Source organism: Cetorhinus maximus, chromosome 26 (assembly GCF_964194155.1).
Source record: "Cetorhinus maximus chromosome 26, sCetMax3.hap1.1, whole genome shotgun sequence".
In the NCBI taxonomy this organism is placed as follows: Eukaryota; Metazoa; Chordata; class Chondrichthyes; order Lamniformes; family Cetorhinidae; genus Cetorhinus; species Cetorhinus maximus.
Genome location: NC_135904.1, coordinates 5,068,758 through 5,088,511, shown reverse-complemented (window position 1 = coordinate 5,088,511; position 19,754 = coordinate 5,068,758). Strand labels below are relative to the sequence as shown.

The following is a 19,754-nucleotide window of genomic DNA, read 5'->3' as shown; positions in this document are numbered from 1 at the left end:
TATGCTTATTTCTGTATGAATGCTTATCAATGTGAGAGATATTGGTGCTGGGAATAAAACAATTTCCATTTCGAGCACCTGTCAGCACCAAATATAGGGCTTAGGAAATACAAAGTAAAGCTCCTTCTACACTGTTCCAATAATGCATCCAACCGAGTTTTGAAACAACCTTCCTCACTACACCAAAAAGTTTCCAATTCCCATCTTTGTAAACTTATGCTTTTCGAGCTTGATCACTAATTCAGTTATTTATGGGCAGTTTTGTGATGTGGGTCCATGTACACTTGGAACCGGATTAGGTTTCCCAAGCTTATTTCACGTGGGACCCTTACAGTTAGCAGACGATTGATTTGTCTGGCTGTATTTGTGAACCTAGGAAAGTCCTTTCAAAGCTGGCGCTGGATGCGTCATTGGGATGGTGTAGAAGGAGCTTTACTATATATTTCCTGACCTTTGAGAGTACTTGTTGCTGACACTAGGGCATGAATTTTTGGCTTAGCCAAATGGCAGAAGCCTGAATCTGGCAGTGTTGCCCCACACCCCTCCCCACCACTTTCGCTGGGAGTGTGGGGATGGGGGTGGTTGGTGGTGAAGCGAGGTGGGGGCGGTGGGGGTTGCACTTTGCAAATCCATGGTTCACAGAGGCAATTGCACATGTTAAAGTGCAACTGCCGTTTGATCCAATTTTTGCTGGTGGGATGTCCAAAACGTGACTTGTGCATTTTAGACCTAGTTAGGGAAGGTAGGGTACCATTTTGGAGAGGTAAGGTACCCTTTTGGATAAGGTACCTTTTCGCCCAGCCTGCCTCCACTCCCAGCAGCCCCTATGCTGCCTCCAAACTGTTTCTGGGGTTAGCGGGCACAACTCCCATTACATCCCGCTCCTCCAATTTGAAACTTGCACCATCCGGGGCTGTTTTTCAGGAGCCAGGTTACCGGAGCTGGAAATTCTCCTAAGTGCTTAATTCCCAGCACCAATATCTCTCACCTTGATGAGCACAAAATTGTGACCCAAGGATGACTGATCAGAGCCAATGAAGAAGATTGCATCAAACATGTCATCTCAGCAAAAATAGTGCATTGTTCATCAAGTTATCCTCCCAAAAAAACTTTGCTGACATTTTCCATGAAGAGACTGTCCCTTTAAGGAGTGCATGGCTGGTTTCTGAAGTGAATGGGCAAGTTTTATGGTGAAGAGCAAAAGGAAGTAAATTAGAAAGTAGCGGCAAGGTGACACCAAGCTTTGGTTTTAAAGCAGACAGATAGAAAGGAAAGCTAGAAAAAGCAACAGAAGAGTTTTTGGATAATTATTCAGTAGTAAACAAAATTATTTTAAGTTTGTGTAATAGGTTTGGGAATGCAAGGAAATGGATGCCTATATCACAAAAACTGCAAGTTGGACTATGGGATACTGACATACTGGTAATGTCACTGAACTAGTATTCCAGAGGCCCAGGCTTATGCTCTGGAGATATGTGTTCAAATCCCACCATGGCAGTTGGTGGAATTTAAATTCAATTAACAAAATCTGGAATATAAAGCTAGTCTCACTATCATCAATTATTGTAAAAACCCATCTGGTTCTTAATGTCCATTAGGGAAGGAAACCTGCCATCCTTACCCAGTCTGGCCTACATGTGACTCCAGATCCACAACAATGTGGTTGACTGTGAACTTCCCTCAAATAATCTAGCAAGCCACTCAATTGAAGGGCAATTAGGGGTGGGCAACAAATGCTGGCCTTGCCAGCAACGCCCACTTCCCATGAAAGAATACATTTTTTTAATGTTGTTGTGGACTTGATGAACTGATCTTCTGGCTTTCCTTTTAGGTATTCCCAATGCCTTATGCGTGTGGTGGAATGGCAGCCACGTTCTACTCCATTACGTACTAAAAATACCAATGGGGAAAGAAAAGATAGGTATAAGTATCATTCTATACAATGACAGTGGGCTTTGAAGGAATGAATAAACCTTTATAGGATCTGCCCAGATAAAACTGGGATTCCTGTGTGCATAAAATAACTTCATTTGAAATGTGTTATGGACAGAATCTCTCAGTGGGGCTTGGACTAATGTAATCACCCAATATTACCACAAATACATGTGCTACTTCTCTGTCTGCAACCAGATCAAATGCCAATAAAAGTGAACCCTTTGTTCAAAGTTCCAAACAGAACCAAAATCTGTATTTTGAAAAAGAAATCTGACTCCATTTTGTGGCTCTGTGCTTCAGAAATTCTGAATATTCAGATAAAAGAAGAGGTCTGTATTTATATAGCCTCCATCATACGCTTTTATAATGAAGGCTCTCATTACCATCTCCCAATCTGTTTCATGTTTATCTAAGCCAACTTGACTCCCTTAATTTTTCCCTCTAGAAAATACAACCCTACTTACAGCTTCCTTTAATTACATTTAGTTAGTTTTCTGTCCTACCTCTTTCAAACTTGCAATGTCTTTTTACAAGGGCCCTAGCTTTTCCTTGCTTCTCAAATGAAATATATAACTGTCTCTACTGTATATGTGACTCCTGAGGTTTTTTTTTAAGATCTTGGTTTAATGTAAAAACTGGAATATGAGATTGTCAAAATATTTCTGCTGTTCTTTTGATCTGCAGAACTGGAACCAAAAGCTGATATTGTCTGGCCCAATGCTTCTCCAATCACTTGTTCTGCTTTAAATGTGTGTGCATCCCTCCTGGTGATTGCCCTTGTAGATGGGACAATCACAATCTGGGATTTATACCTAGGTAAGTGTTTGCTTTATTTGGGTTTTTGGGTGGTTAATATTCATGAATTTGCAATTGCCATTCACGTGTTGCTAATTTTAGTTTTGAAATGAATCTAATTATTGGCTCTAAATTCATTAAATCACTTGATCCACACCCATGTTCTTTCAGGCATCCCAATATCAGTCTTATCAGTTTCAACAGACAGTACCATCCAGAGTCTGCACTTTCTGGAGTCCAGCTTTTGTATTCCTTTTGGATCATCTAATGAATATAGAAAAGTTCAGGTATTGGCAACCTGCAAACATGGTGCAGTTTACCTTGTGACAGCCACTAAACACACTGAAGGTAGCATTTCCACATTGAGAGAGAGGTGAGTTGAAATGTGAAGCTTGTAGTTATTAAAGGTTCAGGCAAAAAGTCTTGTTTCAATATGATGATGATGATGTTGTTTTCCATTGACCTATTCAATGTCTATGATCAGAAAGAGGCTTTATTAAAAAGCAAAATAATGCAGATGCTGGAAATCTGAAATAGAAACAGAAAATGCTGGAAACACTCAGCAGGCCAAGCAGCTTCAGTGGAGTGAGAAACAGAGTTAATGGACTTGATTTTTAGGCTCTGCAAGACCCAGAGCAGAGGCATGTGGGCACTAAAAACAGTGCCACCGGCCAAAATGCTACTTCCTGGGCTCCATCGTGTTATGATCACTGTCACCTAGAGGTTATTAATTAATCCTGTCTCATTACTCATTACCAAGTCTAGAATAGTCTGCTCCCTGGCTGGCTCTAGAACGTACTGCTCTAAGAAATTGTCACGATTACCCTGTACAAACTCATTTCCCAGGCTACCTTTGCCAATCTGATTCTCCCAATCTACATGTAGATTAAAGTCACCAATGATTATTGTGATACCTTTCTTAGATGCCCCAGTTATTTTCTTCCGGTTTACTCTGTCCTACAATGTAACTACTGTTAGAGGGCTTATAAACTACTCCCACAAGTGACCTCTTACTTTTTATATTTTTCTACCCAAACCAATTCTACATTTTGCTCTTTTGAGCCAAGATCATCTCTCACTACTGTGCTAATGACATCCTTAATAAACAGATCTACTCCACATCGTTTCCCAGCTTCCTATCTTTTCAAAATGTCAAATACCCTTCAGTATTCAGGTTCCAGCCATGGTCATTGAAATTGCAAAACACTGCAGAATTCGGTGGTTAGAGGGATCTGGGTGTCCTGGTACATGAATCACAAAAAGTTAATATCCACGTACAGCTAGTGATTTGGAAGGCAAATGGAACGTTGGTGTTTTTTGGAAGGGCAAATGAATATAATAGTAAGGAAGTTTTACTGCAGCTGTACAGGATCTTGGTGAGACCATATCTGGAATACGTGTAGTTTGGTCTCCCTATTTGGAAAAAAAAGGTAATTGTGTTGGAAACAGTACAGAGAAGGTTCATTCAACTCATTCTTGGAGTGAAGAGCTTATCTTATGAAGAAAGGTTGAATAGGTTGGGCCTCTACTCATTGGAATTTATAAGAATGAGAGATGATTTTATTGAAACATATAAGATCCTGAGGGGACTTGGTAGGGTGGTTACTGGAAGGATGTTTCCTCTCGTAGGGGAGACTAGACCAGGAGACACAGTTTAAGAGATCTCCCTTTTAAGACAGAGATGAAAACTTTTTTCTCTGAGGGCTCAGGTATGTGGAATTATCTTCCCCAAAAAGCAATGGAGGCTGGGTCAGTGAATTTATTCAAGTCTGAGTCAGATAGCTTTTTGATAACACGGGAGTCAAGGGTTATGGGAGGCAGACAGGAAAGTGAAGTTAAGACCACAGCCAGACCAGCCATGATCTTATTGGAATGACGAGCCTGTTCAAAGGGCTCATTGGGCCTACTCCTTCTCCTAAATCCAATGTTCCTATCCCAAGCCATTTTCGTGGAGGTAGGCCTGAGGGTGGTGGGGACAGCAAGGCTAGATTTTCCAGAAATAAAAACAGAAAATGCTGGAAAATTTCAGCAAGTCTGGCAGCATCTGTGGAGAGAGAAACAGACTTAAGGTTTTGAGGCAGTATGACACTTCTTCAGAGCACCCATGAAAGATTTTCCAGTTAGTTTCCAGGTCTCCGCTGGTGTTGGGGGCTAGTTTAGCTGCCTGGAGGCGGCCTCCCGGCAGCAGATCAAAAGACCGACACTCCAGGCAGAGCTAGTGGCCTTGCCTGCCTGCCTGGGTGTAGCAGCAGCTGCCGGCTGCCATGTAGAGTGGTTTTCCACCCTCTCTTCACCCACCCGCAGTGCTATCCTGGCAAAAGACTTTTTTAATTTAAACTTTTAAAAACGTTGGAGAGAGGGTGTCTCCAATTTGAAGTGCCATCTCCCTCACTTAGTTCTTTCCTGCCTGCTGCTGCTTTCAAGCTGAAAGGCTCTGATTGGCCCTCATTTCCAGCATTTTATGTTTTTATTAGAGGTGGAATCAAATCTGTACTGATCAAAGCGCATGCTAAAATATTTCACAAAGTTTATCTCTTACATACCTGAGGGGAAATTTTCTCATTGTTACATTTAAGTTTCCTTTTTTGCCAAAAAAAGGCCAAATGGTAAGCCAAGCCAGTTACTAGGAGCAGAGAAGGAAAACTCTTCATTTTTTTCTTCTTTTCACTCCAGCCCCCCATTCACTGACTTTATATCTATTTGAGGTTCCTCCACAGAATGGAAACTTTGCAGGAATTGCCTCAGAATTTCCATGAATAGGCCGGCTGAACTCAAAAATTGAGCTTGTCAAAATTCATAATCCTGCATTCCACTGTTCTACTGCTGAGCATCTTTCTGTTCCATCAGCATGCCTTGCTATAACTATCTCCCATTTGCTCCAAATATTAAAGTAAAGCATGATTCAAAGTCACACAGAACAGCTTATCGGCAAAGGGCAAACAAGTGAGGAGGAGATGGACTGCAAATGGCTCTCTTGTTAGCTCTACCCAAAAAGATCTTGGCAAATAAGTTGATACTGTGGTGAGCACATGAAGTGTTGCATGAAATGTTTTACCTCTGAGATCTTTGAAATAAAGCCTAACTAGACACATTTTCTTTCATACAGAAATGAAGAACCTGGAATTACCATTAGTGCAGTAGCACTTGTACCACAAATCTCAAAGGCAGGTGGATGTTACGTTTTTTAAAATGTCTCAACGATCTAGCAACCTGTACTGGCCCGGCCACTGGTTAGCATTTTGGATGAGAAAATGGATAGAATCATGGAATGCGGCACTCAAAAGACACCAATAAAAGCCCTTGAGTTTCATGATAAAAGCTCAGTTTGACTAAATTAGATCAGCATAAACCAGTAACTCTCTTTACAGATAACTAGGCTTTGGATTTGAACACTGGGCTTACCATAATGTGCTTTTCGGTCCATTAATTGCAATGGTTGGATAATCGCAGACTGGTGAGCACAGAGGTGGAAAATTTTGTCTCAGTTGACTCAGAGCTTTTGGGGAAATTCTCCATAACTGTTCTCTCTCTCTCTCGCCTTTCAGCTTCAAAATAATACACGTAGTGAAGAGAAAATCATTTTTATTTCGTTTTGTTCCATAAGGATGATTCATCATATGAATTTTCAATGGTCACTTAACTCCCCGTTGCTTTATTTCTGCTCAGTTTCATACCTGCTATCATGTAATTGTAAATTCTGCTGGCTCAAGTACCAGAATTTTATCAAGAGTTACATTTTAAAAAATATTTAAAGTAGTCTTTAAACAAACAATTTTCAAAAGAAACTGAAATGTTAAAATTTTGACAATGCATTTTATTTTTACTTCACCCTTTGGCCACATCTGTTGGAATGGTATTGCTTACAAAACGTGTTAAGGAAGTCTTCGTAGTCTTCTGTATGTTAACAGCAAGTCTCTATTAACCACTTGTAACTTTTTACTATATACAGTAAAGGCATGTAGCTTTCTCCAGGTCTTAACAATCTCTGGCCAAAACCATACTAGGTCTGTGTTAATGCCTTCTTACATCACAGTGTGGGCAGTACTGTACTCAGTCCCACATTAACCCTGTACATACCAAACCCTTATACTACACCGCCCCCCAAGTCTTTATCCTATGAATATAGAGTTACTTTAGTTTACTTAAAGTCTTACATTATTATAAGTCTTACATTATTATAAGTCTTATGCATTTAATTTATTGTTACAATCCTGAAGCTATTCCAACGTTATTGCTATCATAGTATTAGCACTAACAACATTCTCCCAGCCTAACATCCCTTCTTCAAGTCCATGAAGTTCGAGGTTCAGGCACTCTGGAGGCCTTCTAACCCTTTCACATCTTGTTCGCCATTCTGGCAGAAGAGTGGTAGACTTTGGTGGTTCTGGTTCTTGTTTTTTTTATTCATTTATAGGGTGTGGGCGTTGCTGGCTAGGCCAGCATTTATTGCTCATCCCTAATTACCCTTGAGATGGTAGTGGTGAGCTGCCTTCTTGAACTGCTGCAGTCCCTGTGGTGTAGGTACACCCACAGTGCTGTTAGGGAGGGAGTTCCAGGATTTTGAGCCAGCAACAGTGAAGTAACAGCGATATAGTGAGTGGCTTGGAGGGCAACTTCCAGGTGGTGATGTTCCCATGTGTCTGCTGCCCCTGTTCTTCTAGATGGTAGCAATGGTGGGTTTGGAAAATGCTGCTTAAGGAGCCTTGATGAGTTTCTGCAGTGCATCTTGTAGATAGTACACACTGCTGCCACTGTTTGTCAGTGACGGAGGGAGTGAAAGTGGGCTGCTTTGTCCTGGATGGTGTCAAGCTTCTTTAGTGTTGTTGGAGATGCACTCAACCAGGCAAGTGGAGAGTATTCCATCACACTTCTGACTTGTGCCTTGTAGATGGTGGACAGGCTTTGGGGAGTCAGGAGGTGAGTTACTCGTTGCAGGATTCCTAGCCTCTGATCTGCTCTTGTAGCCACAGTAGTTATATGGCTAGTCCAGCTCAGTTTCTGGTCATTGGTAACACCTAAGATGTTCATAGAGGGAGATTCAGTGATAGTAATACCATTGAATACCAAGAGGCGATGGTTAAATTCTCACTTGTTGAAAATCGTCATTGCTTGGCACTTGTGTGGCAAAAATGTTACTTGCCACTTGTCAGTCCAAGCCTGGATATTGTCTAGGACTTGCTGCATTTGGACAATGACTGCTTCAGTATCTGAGGAGTCATGAATGGTACTGAACATTGTGCAATCATCAGTGAACATCCCCACTCCTGACCTTATGATGGAAGGAAGGTCATTGATGAAGCAGCTGAAGATGGTTTGCCAAGGGTACTACCCTGAGGAACTCCTGTAGTGATGTCCTGGAACTGAGATGATCGACCTCCAACAACGACATCCATCTTCCTTTGTGTTAGGTATGAATCCAACCAGCAGAGAGTTTTCCCTCTGATTCCCATTGACTCCAGTTTTGCTTGGGCTCCTTGATGCTGCACTCAGTCAAATGCTGCCTTGATGTCAAGGGCAGTCATTCTCACCTCACCTCTGGAGTTCAGTACTTTTGTCCATGTTTGAACACTTAACTAATGATTGAGAGTAGACTGACGGGGCGGTAATTGGCCGGGTTGGATTTGTCCTTTTTTTCTACAGGACATACCTGGGCAATTTTCCACATTGCTGGCTAGATGCAAGTGGTTTAGCTGTACTGGAACAACTTGGCTAGGGGTGTTCTGGAGCACAAGTTTTCAGTACTATTGCCAGAATATTATCAGGGCCATAGCCTTTGCAGTATCCAGTGCCTTCAGCCATTTATTGATATCACATGGAGGGAAACGAATTGGCTGAGAAAATCTGTGATGCTGGGGATCTCTGGTGGAAGCTGAGATGGATCATCCACTCGGCACTTCTGGCTGAAGATTGTTGTGACTGCTTCAGCCTTATCTTTTGCACTGATGTGCTGGGCTCCTCCATCATTGAGGATCAGGCAATTTGTGGACCCTGCTGCTCCTCCAGTGAGTTGTTTAATTGTCCACCACGATTCACAAATTCTTGTTGGCTTGGAGGTTGGGCTGGCCTTTGAGTACCCTAATCAATAGTCCTCCAGTGTGCGATGAAGGGAGCCTATCTGGGGAGATGGTGGAGGCTCATCCTGTTGCGCCTGACTGTCCCCTTCGGTGTGCCAATCTGGTAGGTCCCGGGGTTGGTCCTCATTCTGTCAGAGGACCCTCCCTTGTCTCCCGAGGTCAGGGATACAGACCTTATCACCCTTCTGCAGCTGTGGCAAGAGTTTGGTGCAATGCCGTCAGTTACAGGCAGAAGCTTATTTCTGTCTGTATGACTGCTCTCTTGCTTGTACATCCTGGTAGTCCTAAGCTGTCAACCCGGGCAGGAGTTTCTTTGGCAGGATCAGGAGTTAAGTGTGAAGATTCCTACCCATCAGGAGCTCAGACAGGACAGGCCACACTGTAAGGGTGTGGACCTGTAAGTGAGCAATGCGGTGAGGAAATCCTCATTTTTCTTCAGCGTAGCTTTCATTGTACTTTCCTCGTTCTGCGGAGGTATCTTTGCAAGTTCCTTTCTGTTTACAAGGGGACCAGTAGTTTATGGCCCATCTCGATTGGGACCTTGAGACCAATGATGTAGTCGGAAAACTTCTCCCAGGCCCATGTGACTGCAAGAGCTTTCTTCTTGATGATGTCAGGGACGGAGGAAGGGTGGGGGAGCCAGTGATTACCTTGGTTTTATATGAATCTGCTGTGATGCCTATGTTGCTGACAACATGGCCAAGTAACCGAATGGAGGTCTTGGTAAACTCACATTCATCGTCCAGTGTCAGCCCTGCCTCTTGCAGTCGCTCCAATTCTGCCGTTAGCCTTTCATCATGCTCTGCCACTGTGACCCCGTGAACCAAGACATCATCCATATGGCAAGTGACTCCCTGAAGGCCCTGCAGGATGTCTGACATCATGTGTTGGAATATCTCCTGGTGCTGACGTAATCCCAAAGGGCAGACGGTTGAGGTAAAATTTGCCAAGGGGGTAATAAATGTAGCTAGAAGCCAGGAGTCATCATCAAGGGGAAGCTTCCAGAAACTGCTGTTAGCATTTAACTTGGCCATCACCGCTCCCTGAAAGTTTAGTTAGGCTCTCGTCCACTGAGGACATGGGGTGGACTTCCCCGGTCATGGCCTTGTTAAGCTGTGTGAGGTCTATACAGATGCAGAGACCCATTCGGTTTTCATACTGGGACCATCCCCGAGCACTATGCAGTAGGTTGTTTGACTGGGAAATGACTCCCATGTTCACGATCTCATCCAGCTGCCGCTGTACTTCCTTCATGAGGTGTAGGGGAATCTATCATGGAGTGAAAAGGCACAATGGCTTGGCGTCACTCCTGAGCATGATCCTGTAGGCATTTTGCAGATAGCCCAGTCCCATGGAGAGCTTCGGGAACCCTCGTCTGTATTGGAGCCAGGCCCTTGCCTGTTGAATCCCGCCTGTGGATGAGGTTTCCTAAAAAATCCAAAGGCCACTTGGCCGATTCACCCACCCGCCAACTGTAAGGTTGGACAGGCAGCAGAAAATAGCTTTAAATTAATTGATTAATGGCCTTAATAGGCCTCTTAATTGTCGGTGGACACACTGCTGACTCTCGCACGCACCCACCGACCGAAATATAACGTGAGTGCGTGATGACGTCGGGACACTTACCCGACGTCATCGGCGCTATTTTACGCCCAATCGGTTCGGGCGCTCGCCCACCCACAGGACGTAAAATCCTGCCCATGAAGAACATGTGAAAAGCTGTTGACATGGAGATTGGATAGGTAGAAATGGAAGTAGGGAAATTGGCAGGCTGGATTCCTGCCCACCAATATCTCATCCCAGTGGTCAATCTTTATGAATGAATTCAGAAATTATATGGCACCAGACTGTATGGTCATGGGAATCTTCACAGCTGAGCCCAATTCTGTCCAATTACGAGCCCAATTTAATTTAGACAGGTTACTGGCCCTGTTAAAATAGTGGTCAGGAATTTCATTTAAACATGACAAGGACACAGAGCAATTTTAAGGCCCTTGTAAGTTGAATAATGATTTGAAAGCCACATTCAAAGGCTGTTGCATAAGGAGCAGAAACCCGGGAATCTTTTGCAGGTGTTTATATTGTAGATTGGAATTCCAGAAGAATGTCACTTCAAACAAAGTGACCCACCTCATGTGTTTCTATTGAAGGTGGTACCAGACCTGACTGGTCTCATTGCAGCACCAGTAACGATGGAGCTTCATTTTTTGCATTGCCTGCGGTGACCATGGCCTGAATTTTTGCTCGTCAGGTGTGCACGATTGCTGGGCCCAGGAGCGGATGGGAAATGGGCCCCCAACCGCAATTTCGTGCTAGCTGGCCAATTAACAGCCAGCCAGTGTGAAACGCGCGCTGAGAAAGGCTCAGCACGGCGGTAGGGGCGGGAAGTGGGCGGGTGCCGATGTCACCACGGGTGCTGGTGAGCGTTACCGCCACAGAATAAACCAAACAACAAACATGCTGCAAAATATGTCCATGCAATACAATCAAGCACCTGAAAGCATACCTCGTAAAAACACCAGTCCACAAATATCTCTTTTTATTTTATTTCCCCATGGAGATTTCGTCCTGACCTGGATCGAGGTTTGAGCAAAAATGTAAAGGCAGCCTGGCCAATTGCCCGTCCGCCAACCGTAAAAGTGGATGGGCCACGAAAAATCGCTTTCTATTGCCTCCTTAATGGGCTTAATTGCTGACTAAATTGTCGGTGGGTCCACTTCCGACTGCTGCGCACACCTGCTGAGTGAAATATCACACGATGATGTTGGGATGCTCACCTAACGTCATCTCGCGCTATTTTGCGGCCAGACAGGTCAGGTGCGTGCCTGCCCACGGGACGTAAAATTCTGGCCCATATTTTATATCCACAAACCTTGAAGTCCTAGATGCCATCTAAGGTCCAGAGTTTACATCCTTGAAATTATCCTGTGCTGTTAGCAATGAGAGCAATATACGTGGGGCTGCAACTTGCACATAACCTGGAGAAAAACACAAAGATATGTATTTTGAACTAAGTAAACTAAAATTCTACAAAAAAAAACACTTTTTTTTTCTTTTTCTAGTTTGTACTCATCTTTACAAATGGCACGATAGCTTTATTGGACTTGACCTGTGGGGATATTTTGTGCCACTGCATTTTGCCGTTCTCACATGTAATAGCATCACCATGGGAGCCGGTATTTGCTTTTGACAGAGATGGCAGTTTCCTCTTTATCAAAGGTAGAAAAAGATTCACAATTAATTTTATTTTTTAGGTTATTCTCATGTAAGCATTGAACTATTGAGAATCAGATGCTTGGTATTGCATAGCCAAATTGAGCCTTGCCTTTGTGATTTAAAGCTTCTAGCTTGAGCAGTACAAGTTTAATATATATTGCCCAAATAGTAAATAAGAAAAGGTTACTTTGAGGCTAATTAATGATGTCAGAGGACTGAGTTCTGTAGGAAAAATGGAAAAACCGGGAATCTTTAAATTACATTGCAACGGAAATCCACAGGTTGGACAGTGGCTAAGGATTAAACTCCAAGATTTTTGTGGAGGAAGTGAGAAGGTCGAGTCAGGAAACTTCCCAATCCAGAAGATCCATCTCCTTTAAAAGGCCCCCCACCTGCCATACTTTCATTTTGTGGAGGCGGAGGCAGGATGGAATCAGCCCGCTGCCTCCGGAGACAGTTCAGAGGTGGCCATGGAGGTGCACGAGTGCCAAGGTGGGCTGGTTAAAAGACCCATCTCAGTTCTCTGGGATCTCAGCCCAGTTGTATTAAAGACCATAAGGCCCTCTAGCCCTCACCCCTCACACCCCCATGCCCCCTCCATGCCTCCTATGCTCACAAGCCCCCTTATATATCCCATACCCTCTTCATACTCCCTTGATTCCCTATGCCCCTCCATGCTCCCTCATATCCCCCAGGTCACCTCCATGCCCCCGATGTATCCTCCATAGCTGCTCGTCAGCATCCACCATGGGCAGACCTGAGGAGGCAGATAGAGATGAAAAAAAAGTCTAACAATCTAATAGAGGTCACACTCAAACACACTTGATACTGGCAAAAAAACTCTCATTCATGAAACCCATTCAAAAATGTAAATCTGCTCAAGTGGTCATCTGTTGTAAAAACAAACATCTATTTCACCAACCACATCAAAGACAGCTAATCCTGTAATAACCTCTTAAAACTGTAAATCAAAATGTCTATATAGCCCCTTCCTGAGATAAGTGGTTCTGGACCATTTGAAATTCAGCCAAGCATTCAAACAAACCTTGGCAAAACTAAACAATGGAATATATTGAAATTACAAAAACAGATGGCTAATGTTTTTTTTCTAAGCTACGTCAGATTGCTTGTCAACCAATGCACTTCAGCAGCAGGCGTATTTTTTTCTCCAAGTGAAGCAGCAAACTTTTTTTTCAATTTTAAAAGGCTGGTGATTTAAATCACTTCAGGTCATGACACTTAAACAGACCTTAAATCTGCCCTGCACAAACGTTTATGCCTCCTCCATAAAATCATGGTCCTTATGCTGCGAAAAAGCGAAAATAGGGTAGGTTTGAACTCAGCATTAATTTCAAATGGCTTAGCAGATTCATGTTTCCCCCTGCGCAATTATTGCCACACTCCCTTTATCCTGCTGGCAAAAATAGGATCTGCCGGAAATGTGTGGGGACTTGCACGTCCGGGTCCCACCCGCCATTTTTATAAGTCTCGGTGAAAGTCCGGGCCCAAAGCTTGGTAATATTTGCTGACAAACCTTCTAATTCACACTTGTTGCCATTTAAGTCTACAGATCAAGGGTAGAATCCTGTGCTATCGGCCCGCTCCACCACCTCCCACCCCACCCTACCTGGCCACATCTGCAGCCACAGTTCAACATGTGGAGGAGTTTACCTCCACAGTGATGGTCCAAGAGCTACGTCCACTTTTTATTTCAAATCTTTTTAAAGTTGCTGAGAGGACACCTCAAGATGAAAGTGGCTTCTCTCTTTCCTACCTGTAATGGTAGGCTGCAGCTCCTTCCATGACTGAGGGCTTCCTATTGGCCCCCCAGTTTTGAGAGCACACCTAATTATCCAATCAAAGCAAAATCACCACTAGGTGACTGGGCACAGATTTAAGGTGACTGGTAGAAGGATTAAAGGGAACATAAGGAAAAAGCCTCTCCATCCAGAGGGTGGTGGGTGTTTGGAATTCACTGCCTGGTTTGGTGGTGGAAGCAGAAACATTCAACTCATTTAAAAGGGCCCTGGATCTGCACCTAAAGTGCCATAACCTGCAAGGCGACCGAGCAGGTGCTGGAAGGTGGGATCAGAAAAAGAAATTTTTCTTTTTCGGCTGGTGCTGACACGATGGGCTGAATGGCCTCTTTCTGTAGAGTAACTTTCAATGGTTCCGGTCCCAATGTAGTGCGGGGTCAGACACGCACTTGACCTTGACATCGGTGTCCCGACCCAAAACGTGATATCCTGCCCTAGGTTTTTAAAATTCTTTGCACAGTCTTCATCCTGGTCTTTGTTGTTTCCCCCAGGAGTTAAAAAGATGAATGAAGACTCCCTCGACAGAAAGGAAATCAGCTGCTCATTATTTGCCTTCTCCTTGCTCTTCCTTTTTCCACTGGACAGCTGTAGAAAGAAGAAAGAGCTCCCACAGCCTCCTACACAGAACACTTTAGAAAAGAGATGTGAACGTTTTCTGCAGGAACGGTGAGCTCATTAGTTTTAGAAAAAGGTTTCTCCTAAAGATAGACCAAAGAAATCTAATAATTCAGTATTCAGTTTCTTCGAAGAATAAATTTGACAGTACCTTTTGTGGTGTAAGATAAACTCCTTGGGAAATGGACCAGCAGTATTAACATATATATTTTAAATTCTATCAATTTTTCCCTCATTTGAAGACATGGTGGTGCATGGCTCCCCAGGCACTGACCATCTTACGATTACCCAAATGGCCATTCTTTTATGTGCAAGAGTCAACCTTTTATTGGCAGGTTAATGGTAACAATGGGAGAGTGGAAGTAATGAAGGAAAGAGGGCCTCACAGACACACCCTATTGTTACGACCAGTCCCCAGGCAAGGTCCCCCAATTTGTTATGATACCGGACGAGGTACCCCAAATTGTTATGTTCCCAGGTGAGGAGGGCTGAACTGGCTCCCCTTCTTTATTCAACCCCTCAATTGCTTGCCACAAGGTTAATTTAAAAAGGATCCCTTCCTTCATGAATACCTTTTCTCAGTCCAAATGTATTTATATTTTTCAAGGAGCCAATTTAACCAGGCTGTCTTAAGTCAAAGAAAGAGAGTTTATTGGCTACTAAACGCAAGAAAAAATAAAAAAAATGCAACACACATACACATAGATTAGAAATGAGAAATTGAGTTCAAAAATAAAAGTTAAAAATATATACGAATCAGTCCTTCAGCTTGTTCGGGAGGAGTAGATGGTGAAACGTTGCGGCCATTAAGTTGGGGTGATTCCGGTAGCTCTGACTTTGGCAGTTGAGCAGTAGATTTGGAGATTCTTGATTCTGCACATTAGCTGAAAGGAGTTGTCCTGTTTCCTTTTCAACTGTGGCTTTGCTGATTTGTGAGTTGCTCTCAGCAATCAGAGAGAAAGAGGTTTTTACCTGCAAGCGCAGGGATGGCTAGTTGGTGTTTTGACCTTCACACTACACACACACACCAGAACAGAACACCAGACTAGCACACAGAATTAGGGTTGCAGTTAGCTTTTTTAAACCCCTTTCCTTGTGTATCCCTGGAAGAGATAAAACAAACATGTATTTCGCCCAGATCTGTTTTCTTTTCAACCCAGTTCACATTCACAGTCTGGGATATAACTCAACAGGAGGTGGTTTTGGCTGAGATGGTAATCATTTTCCATTATCTCTGCAACCATAGGAGATTACAGTTCAATTTGCATTGTATCTTATCCTTTGAAGTGCCTCTTCCTGAAGTAGACCGTGTCACACCTTTTAGGTGCGACATTCCGTTCTCTCTGAACTAGTTGGTCAAGTAATCCACATAGGAATTTTCCATCAAGCGGTTATCTTACAGCTTCAGCCAGCTTTTGCTTGTATGCCCTTTTTTAAAAAAACACATGTCCTACTTAAAAGTTCAATATGTTCATAAGTAACTTGGGGATAGAATCAGTAGTCATGACACCACTCTGTCCCTGCTTGTGTGCCGCTTCAAGTAAGACTCACTGGATGATAATCGGGTGAAAAAGAAACACTGGCTGATATTTTCTTTCCCCCTTTCCTAGCATATGGGCACTGAGGTCAGTCGGCGTGCTCCTTCTGGCCCAATTGAGATTAGCTAACTCCGCACTGACCAGAAATGGAACCTGGAACTGTCCTGCCTGTTATGCTTATCGTGCCATACTGATCAGTTCATTTATTTATTGAGTTTATGATGAGTTTATAAACATTTTTTTTGATCATTTCTTTTGTTCAGCCTAATTTACTCTTGTCTTTGCTTTTCATATTTGTGTTTAAGATTGAAGTCTGTGATGAGCAGAAATGAAGAAATGACAAAGTGCTGGAATCAGCTTCAGCACCATGCCACGTTAGTCAATGAAAGGAGAGGGACTAAAAAGAAGACGACATGTTCAGTAAGATAAAAAGAGCCTCACAGAGATTGGAGTATATCAACAAAGAACTTCTGATTATTTTCTGTTTGCTGCATGGCCTCTAAAATGAAGTTTTCACATTCTTCCTGTTTGGATGAGACATCAACCCAAGACAACTGAAACTGGAGATTACACAGACTGCAGAGGGAGTGAGGGAATAGTTAACCTTGAGTTGCTCCTCTTGGCAGCTCAATGCATTGATGTTCCAAAATGCTGCACCTCTACACTGCAGGAAAACTTCTTTATTACACCAGTTTTGAAACATTAGGAATAATTGCGTAAGGTTTTACTGCTGACACCAAGCCTCACTTGAATCCTATCTCTGACCATGCACTCATCCAGCGATGTTCTGTGCTGGCAGCAGAGTTTTGCACCCCACAGTCTCTATTTAATAAATTGTAATCCTGAATGCCCAATTTCTTTTCAGTTTTTCTCCCCTGCCACTGACGCATGCCTGGAGTAAAATCCACCATTATTTCGGTGCTACAGTAATTAATGCTTTTACCTAGCAGTCTGTCAGGGGAGTTCTTATTTTAAAACTGAATAAAAATGCAGTTAAATAAAACCCCCCATGTGTCATATATTGATACTAAATTTCATTAAAAGTTACCCTGAGTGCACTCATTAACAGGAATAAAAATCTGTGCAGTTTCTAATGCATGGGTCTGAATATTGCCACATTTATCAAAGATTTGCCTGGCAGTTGGATTTGCTAGAAGTGATTACAAGTCATTGGCTGAACTTTACTTTTGGATAATTCTCCATTTAGAAACTTGCGACAGGATGTGACTAATGTATTGGTGCCCACTTTTAACTGAAAAGCAGCATGACAGCTGAACAAGTTTACCCAGCAGGTAGTTAAGCCATACACCAAATGCACCGAATCCCCATGGTGAATCAGCTAATCTCAGCCAATGCAGTTCTATGGCTGGCTGCAGCACCCTGGATTTAGGGAGGTGACATTGACTGGTTTTTCTGATGCCTGATCAACGTACCCTCTAATTTTTTTCTGCAGTGCACAACTGATTTGCTCAAGTGTACAATACCTTTAAAATTTTTTGCATGGCCCTGCAGGTCAAGGGGCCGGCTTGTACACAGTCTTTTGTTTTGCTGCACAACTGTTCTGCTTAGAGGGAACATTGACCCTGATCCTGCCTATAGATATTGGATTCAACATTGGCTGCTCAGAAGAGAATTGATCCACTGAAACCAGAACCTGGACTTTTTTTTATTCATTCACAGGATGTAGGTGGTGGTGGCAAGTCTAGGCTAGCATTTATTGTCCATTCCTAATTGCCCTTCAGAAATTGGTGATGAGCTGCCTTCTTGAATTGCTGCAGTTTGTGTGGTGAGGTACATCCACAGCTCTGTTAAAGAGGAAGTTCCAAGATATTGGGCAGGGTTTTCCCGTTGGCGTTTGGGGAGGGTGGGGCTGGGTGGGTGGGTGGGCCCGCTCGCCAACGCGTAAAATGATGCGCGGTGACGTTGGGCGGAACTCCCAACATCACCGCCCTCCCATCTAAATTTTCAGGTAGGCAGGGGTGCAGCAAAATCAGCTGTGCACCTGCCGACCTGTCAATGGCCAATTCAGGCCATTGACACAGTCATTCAACTAATTAATGGACCTGCCTGTCGAACCTTAAGGTTGGTGGGCAGGCCAGGAGCCCTGGCGGGCTTCAGAAAAAGCATGAAACCTCATCCACGGGTGGGATGAGGTTTCATGTAGGTTTTTAAAACTTTAATTAAAGTTTTTTAAAAAGTTATGGACATGTCCCAACTCATGTGACAGCATCACATGAGGAGACATGTCAGGTATTTTTTTTTTTCCTATTTTTAATAATTTGTACAGTAGGGACGATCTCCCTGAGGCAGCACTTAGCCTCAGAGAGATGAGTGCACTTTTTCGTGCGCATGTGCGAAAGAGCGCGCTCTCGGGTTTAGGGATTCCCCCAGCGCCCGCACAGGGAGCGCAAAGCGCTTCCGTGCGGACGTCATGCTGGGCGGGCCTTAATTGGCCCACCCACGTAAAATGGTGGCGCGCCCCCAATCGGGGGCGCCGACCGGAGGTAGCTCTCGCACTTCAACTTCCCCTCCGACGGGGGGAAAATCCTGTCCATTGACTCAGCAACAACGAAGGATTGGCAATATAAGTCAATATGGTGTGTAACATGAGGGGAATTTCGAGGTGATAGTGTTTCAATGCTTCTGCAGCCCTTGTTCTTCTAGATGGTAGAGGTCGTGGGCTTGGTCTTCCGGACTGTCTCCAGGTCAGAAGCTGGATATTCTGTGGATGGTAACTCACCTTCTGACTCCCAAAACCTTTTCACTATCTACAAGGTACAAGCCAGAATTGTGATGGAATACTTTTCACTTGGCTGGAGAGTTTACTTCCAGCAACGCTCAAAAAGCTCAACAGCATGCAACTCAACTGTAGAAGAAAGTCTTGGGCTTTTACTCTTGAAAATAATGTGCAGCTGAATATGTATCTCCAGAGCATTAACTGTAAGTGAAGTGAATCATGTCCTGCCCTGTTCATTGTTGGTGATTCTTAATTTCCTGGAACAAGTATAAAGAGGGACGGACCATTGTTTAGGAGCATTCAGCGCGAACCTCCAGGGAACAATGAAACCACAAAAATGCAGCAACTGTAGCTCATTGTTGGAAATCCACTTAGTACCATTTATCTGTGCCCACACAAATTAAGGACAAAAATTTGGAGAGATGAGCATATTTTCATTCTGAACCACTATTATTTTTACCCTGATAAAATCACCTATTCCTCCCCTCTGAAGCTAATTCATGCTGCCTTGCAATTAACAAACACCAACCACCCCTTCTCTGTTATACCCTCTGCTCCACCCCCCCATCATTTCCAGGCCATTCAGTACACGTGAGCCTCCTCCCACCCCCTTTTCCTAACACATCACTCTATTCGTTCTCCCTCTCCTATTCATCTAGCTTCTGAATCTTCGGCATTTGATTCCATGGCTATCAGCAGCTCCCATTTAAATGGCCAGCAGCAGGCCTTTCTCGGGATCACTGACCCCAGGGTGGAAATCCTGCCTCACAAGAGCTGTTGCTCAATTAGAGGCCAGCAGCTGTCCATTGTAGGCAGCACCAGCAGGAGCAGTAGTAGCTGCTGGCAATGCAACCACTAGAGGCCCAGGTTCAGCAAGGGACTCCAGGCCACAGGTGAATAAGGACAGGATGGGGGTAACAGGAAAGAAGGGTGGGGGCGGCGGGGGTGCCCTGCCTGCTGCTATTTGAATACCAGCAGCTGTGGGATGAGGCCCACTTAAGAGCCTCAATTGGCGGCAGGGCAGGAA

At 43.7% G+C, this 19,754-nt stretch overlaps 1 protein-coding gene across 1 annotated transcript in view; it reads left to right on the top strand.

The window, feature by feature from the left end:
• wdr93 (WD repeat domain 93) overlaps positions 1-17,830 on the top strand; it is a 57,493-nt gene extending 39,663 nt beyond the window's left edge. The window contains exons 11-17 of the mRNA XM_078530011.1: positions 1,832-1,921; positions 2,620-2,751; positions 2,902-3,103; positions 5,837-5,894; positions 11,867-12,023; positions 14,329-14,503; positions 16,296-17,830. Coding sequence (XP_078386137.1) covers positions 1,832-1,921; positions 2,620-2,751; positions 2,902-3,103; positions 5,837-5,894; positions 11,867-12,023; positions 14,329-14,503; positions 16,296-16,419 — 938 coding nt within the window. The 3' untranslated portion in view covers positions 16,420-17,830. The remainder of the gene's footprint in view (positions 1-1,831; positions 1,922-2,619; positions 2,752-2,901; positions 3,104-5,836; positions 5,895-11,866; positions 12,024-14,328; positions 14,504-16,295) is intronic.
• The last annotated feature ends 1,924 nt before the right edge of the window (positions 17,831-19,754 follow it).